General features: G+C 36.7%; 1 protein-coding gene across 1 annotated transcript; it reads right to left on the bottom strand.

Annotated features, from left to right (window-relative positions):
• Window positions 1-228: 228 nt before the first annotated feature.
• Window positions 229-1,608, bottom strand: LOC137746459 (carboxylesterase 15-like). Its single transcript, XM_068486472.1, has one exon. The coding sequence runs from the start codon at window positions 1,586-1,588 to the stop codon at window positions 572-574; it is 1,017 nt and encodes a 338-aa protein (XP_068342573.1). The 5' UTR covers window positions 1,589-1,608; the 3' UTR covers window positions 229-571.
• Window positions 1,609-6,336: the final 4,728 nt, after the last annotated feature.

Below are 6,336 nucleotides of genomic sequence, written 5' to 3'. Positions count from 1 at the left end.
TTTTACTACTTAATTTTATAGTAAAGCAGTTTTTGGTAAAAAAAAAAAAGAAAAAAAAGAAATAATAATAAATAATACCAAATTGAGCCTTAGCATTTCATAAAAAAAAAATATACTAACTAATTACATATTCACTCAAACATGTTAAATAATATTTACAACATAAAATGCTTTATTAAAACATCATAGATAAATAATAAATATAGCCAAAAGTCCCTTCAACCACAAACGTGAGAACATGAACATATCGGTAATTTTATTGAAGACATTTGCAGTCTGAAAGCAATCAGATGGCATAACAATAAAGAAAAAGAACGTAAGACACTCTTTGGGGTAGTAAACACTTCTGTAAAGAAAAAAGAAGAAAAAAAAAACTTAGAAAGCCGATAATGTTCCAACAAGATATATCTCATCATCTAATCCATGGGATCCCTCACTTTTGTATGCGGATCTAAAAAACATGTGTGGCACACCAACCGTCTCTTGCATTAACCAGAAGAACAAAAATAAAATAAAATAAAATCGATACCAAAACCCAAAATTATATAAAAACTGAGAAGGCCAAAGTCCTTCAATCATAATGGTTCTTGATAAACTGTTTGATCCCTTCAATCAGACGCTCAGTTTCTGCGGCTGTTTCCGGGTCCGTGTCGACAGCAATCTTGTTCAGATAAAAGCTATGAGTCACCCCCTCGTTGATTAGAAGCTCCACATCCTTGTTGGCCTTCTTCATGGCCTCAAAGTACTCCATTTGCGTGTCTATGATCAAGTCCATGGAAGCAACGCAGAGAAGAAACGGCGGAAGCTTCAGATTATCCAACGGTGGGGCCTCGGGACCCATCGGACAAGTTATGGGATGGTTCTTGGTGGACCCCGTTGGAACGGCTAACCCTAAGAACTTGTCCACCATGTCTAGGGTAAGGAGAGGTGACTGAGGCTGCTCCAACTCCGACTTACTCCGCTCCGCACGCACGAAACCGGGGTGGATTGGAATCCCGCCGGCAAGTCTTAAGGGACTCAGATCCGCAGTCCCCGCTTGAGCCACCACGTGGTGGACAATGTTTCCTCCGGAGCTATCTCCAATAAGAAACACACGGTTATAGTCTGCATGGCTTAGGAGTGGCTCGTTTTGCTCCCGTCGAGCCAATGACCGGAGCCAAAGGAGAGCGGAATAGCCGTCCTCAATGGCAGCCGGGAGACGGTGCTCCGGTGCGAGCCTCTGATATACAGAGACTACAATGGCATTCGTGGAGCGAGATAGCTTCGTGTATATGTGGTAGTACATGTACCAATCAGCTTGACTTATGCAAAAGCCACCCCCGTGGAAATGGAGGATTATTGGTAGCTTGGTGTCATAACACTCCGGCTTTCGCTCCGGTAAATAAATTCCGACGCGAAGGCCGGATGATTTGTCGGCAACAACATCTTTTGTGGAAATGCCGTCAACAAATTCATCGTGGGCTGGCACGGGCTCCACCATGAACTGAATCTCAGGAGGTCCAATCCACTCCCGATCGACCGAGCCATCGTCGAAGACTCTTAACCAACTAGACACCTCCTCAACTAGCCTTTTATTTTCACTGACCATGGTGATGGTAATATGGCAACTGTAATATGATCAAGAAATAAAAAGGTTGGAATGTGAGAGAGTTTGGATTGAGCTACCAGTTTTTATAGGAATATGTCATAGGTGTGACTCCAAAATGATAAAGATAATGTTAGAGAGATTAAATTTATAGATAAAATTTACAACTAAAATGATATGTCACAAATAAGAATTAACACGTTTATCAACGCTTAAATTATAATCCAATCATTGACTTTCATGTTATTTAATTTATAAAATTTAGTTTCTCTAACATACTCAAATGATAAAGAAGCTTCAAAACTACACTGAATTTATTAGTTGAGCATAATTCAACTATATATTAACACTAAGGATGAAAAATATGAATACAAACTCGCATTTATCAAATTTGAATGTATAATATTTCACTTACTAAAGAAAAAAAATTATCATTAAATTATAATATTAAGTGACGTAATTATTATATTTTATGAAACCTATAATGAGGCGTGTTTTGGAGGTGTCAATTCGCATTTATCATGCCACAATACGTAAAACGTTGATCAATTGCTATCGTGTTTTGTATACATCATTTTAATCATGTTACATATGTCGTCCTTATAGAGTAAAGGATTCAAGAATCTAAATTAGTTGATTGAAAAAATTTGATGAAAGGGCCTCGAGTAAATTTCAACCACAGGTTAAGCAGGAGAACGTGGCAATAGCTTCAACTTTCGGAGTAGTTCATTCAACTTTTATCAGTACGGATTTGACAATCTTCAGCAAACCAGAGAGATTATGACCCAGAAAAAGTTGAAGGGTGCAGATAATAGATGTGTTAATTGTGGGTTGACGGGTGGGCGCAGGTAGCCACGAGTTATATGACATTCAACCTGATAACGTGGGCTGCTGCTTCCTGTGCTGGTTGTGCATGGTTGACCGATATCTTCATTTTTTGTTTGGAAAATAAGAGTTTCAAAGGTCTTTTTCTAAATAACCCAAAAATCTGAAAATATGACTTTAGTCCGTGAAACTCAAGTTTCTTTACATATAACCCGACATAGTCTTTTTATCTGAATAAAACCCAATGACTAGGCTCCACATAAGTAAATTCATTAATTTTGTTTGCCTTTACACATTTTTCATTTTTCCAGATGCCTAAAATACCCCTAATTACAGTTTTGATGTAGACATTTAATTCTATGCAAATTTGAAGGGAGAGATTAATGAAAAGAAATGTATTAATGTTTAAAATCATTGCATTAATATATCAAAACAAATTGTATGTTAAGGCAAAAAAGAACTAATAATGTTAATACTTTCCTTAAGAGTTTGTAATTGTTTTTTAAATTTGCATAAAATTAGACAATTTTAATTTAATCTTGTCATTTTCTTACCAAATGAAAATTTGAAAGAGCACTATAAAATAATTTACCTATATTTAAAAAATATAGGTAAATTATTTGGACATGTTGACACACCCCGACCGAGATCAGGGCATGCTGGCCGTCACACGAAGGTGACGTAGCCATGTGCGCGTGCGGAAGCTATTAAGATAGTAATATAAAAGTACGAATAATTAAAAACTAACTAGCATACAAAGTACTAGTGTATGTGAGACACAATTTCAGAGCAAGTCTACAGCAGTCAAAAAGGAAAATATGCGACATAAATACACCCGAAGGTGACCCTACAATGGTGAGTGTCTGTCAGAAATGTCGGGACGCCCTCTGGGAAAAAACCACCGAACCTGCTAGACCACTAGAACCTGGAGGGGCGCAAAAACAAAAGCGTGAGTGGGCAAAAACAAAGCTCTTTGAAAACTCTTTAGCAAAATACATTCTAACCCCTCGCCGTAAAACCTGTATACTTCCCAGAAAATGAACATATATATACGTATGTATAGATATGCCAATCATGCTCCAAAATATGCCATTCATGCTCGAGAATATGCCACAACAGAATCTCATAATCAAATGTAAATGCTCAAGCGTAAATCACATCAATAACATATAATCTGGCAGCCGGGAGTCACCTAACGTGACCTGTACGGCTGCATATAGAGCTCCAATCTCAACTCAATAACTGAATCTGCACACGAGTCGGAACCACCTAACGTGGTCTGTACGACAAGACTGGGTGTATCATATATACGCTCTAGTGCTACGATCACGTGAAGACTGTGCGAATAATCGCGGGTCACCTACGAGTCGGAACCACCTAATGTGGTCTGTACGACAAGCCTATGCACCTATCTTGGATCCAAGCTGAGCGTGTGGTGCGGGTGAACATCACGTGAAGGACTATGCCCTGGCCCCGGGCGGGAGCACTAACACCGGGGTGCAGATTATGAGCTCTCTAAGCATTTCAAACTACTATTGCATAACAACATGAATACCGCTTACCTGGCACTTACCTGTGCGTCCACAGCACCAAATACACATATATATATATATGTATATATGTATGCCACTACTAATACATGCGATGATGCGTAAACAACATTCATATGATGCATGGCATAAAACAAATAACCTTTTCTATTTAATTTCTGGGAATTAATATGTATATAGGTATATACGGAAAACAAAAGCCCACTCACTGATAAGTGGAAGGGTCGTAGCCCCCTTACCTCGAGTGTGTACGCTCGTCCTCGGAAAACGAATCACCTATACGCGAAAAAGCTACGAAAACGTTAATTTAAAAGCACATAACCAACTTCTCGTAATAACTTCTCATACATTGCTCAAATTGGACAATTGAATATACCAACGTGCTCTACACAACCTCAGGATCACACCCAAATTTTTAAAATAATTTTTGGACCCCGCACGCGCCCCACGCGCCGTCCTAGGCACGGACCTATGCGCCCCCACGCGCGGCCACGTGCCATGCACACTGACGGCGTCAACTGACGCCGTCAGGAATATTCCGTTAAACTGACGGAATATTCCGTTAAACTTAACTGACGCTGTCAACTGCCGTTAGGAATATTCCGTTAAACTTAACGGAATATTCCCCTTTCTTCTCCGGCGAGACTCCGGCGCCGGAAAACTGGGAAAATTTCAAACTTAGTTTTCTCCTTCGTTTTTCAACCATTTTTCACGATCTTTATACCAAAATGAAGCTTAGGACTAGTAGAATCACGATAGGCTAGTTTTAAGGCCTAAAAATCAAGGAATTATACCTGCAACAACGATCCAAGTTCGGCCAACTTTGAACAGGACGATCCCGACGTCCAAACTCGTCCAACGAAACACTCCCAAGCTCCTGGGAACCTCACAAACACAACTACAAGCTTAGAATCTCCTAAAACAAGCTAGATTAGGTTTGCATGAACAGTGCTCAAATCGACCATGGTGATATCGACGTGAAAATGGTAGTTTCCTTACCTGAAAATGGTACCTCTGAACTCCTCTCAGCCTCACGAGCACGAGGGTGGTCTTGGTTTCTTGATTGGTGAAGATTTGAGTATGTTTGTGTGTGTGTCTGTATGTTGAAGAAGAAGAAGGGGAACTCGGGGAGAGAGAGAGAGACAGAGAGAGACAGAGACAGAGAAAGACAAAGAGTGAGGGAAAGAGGGAGGGAATCCTGGGAGAGAAAGAGAGGGTATGAGTGTGTGTGGTCCTACAACACCACACTACACAACACTAAACGTAAACAAACAAATTAGGGGTAAACTCGTAATTTCCCATGTACGTTAAAATGAAACTTGGGACGGGATGTTACACATGTGTATTAGTAATAAATTTTCCCTACATATGTAATGATACATGCAAAATAATTTACTCCAAGGTACCCTCTTGGATTATTGTATGTCGCCTTCTTGACATTAATAAAGTCGCTATCGTTTCAACTCAAAAAAAAAAATTACTTATAGAATACAAAATGTTATTTGATTCAAAATAAATTTATCTATATTTTATATGATAATATAGGTAAATTATTGCACACATATACATTAGTAGTAAAATGTGCCCAAGATATATAATAATGCATGAAAATAATTCACCAACAACTAAAGGAAATTTGATTAAAAATTAATATATCTACTACTTTTTGTTTATGAATTTCAATTTCTTTTTTTATATTACAAATATAATGTACCTACAATATAATTTACCTATTGTTTAATCTTATAAGAAAATAATGTATCTACTATTTTATTTTATTTATTTATTTATTTATTTTTATGTCGAATATGTATTGTTTTATTTTAATGGAGATAATTTGTCTTGGTTTAATTTTTACGAAATAATTTAGGCACTGTTTAACTTTCCCAAAATAATGGAACTACTATTTTAATTTACCTACAAAATAAATACTATTTGATTCAAAATTAATTTACTTATATTTTACATATAAATATAGATAAATTATTTTTAACAAGCATACATGATAACAAACAAAAAATGCCTAATGTATGTAATAATCTAGGTAAAATAATTTACCTACAACATAAAAGAATATTAATTGGTTTTTCGTTGTTTTATAAAACAATATTATTATTTGATGCAAAATAACTGATTGTACAAAGGATTTTTTTTCCAAATGAAAAATGTGCCCATAATTGTTTATGAACATGGCTAAATATATATATATATATATATATATATATTCCTAATATTTATCATACAAGAAAGGTAAAATTTTCATATGGGGTTAATTGCTAATCATAATTAAGGTGAGTAATAATATTTATTGACATAACTAGAGTTTTGTGGCATAAGTTGTAAATATGTGATAATAATTGGTTACATATTTGTCTA

The sequence above is a fragment of the Pyrus communis genome, chromosome 10, assembly GCF_963583255.1.
Source record: "Pyrus communis chromosome 10, drPyrComm1.1, whole genome shotgun sequence".
Lineage (NCBI taxonomy): Eukaryota > Viridiplantae > Streptophyta > Magnoliopsida > Rosales > Rosaceae > Pyrus > Pyrus communis.
This window is presented reverse-complemented; position numbering and strand designations above follow the sequence as displayed.

Excerpts from the sequence above, each read along its gene's own strand:
- LOC137746459 (XM_068486472.1), bottom strand. The coding sequence starts at position 1,588 with ATGGTCAGTGAAAATAAAAGGCTAGTTGAGGAGGTGTCTAGTTGGTTA.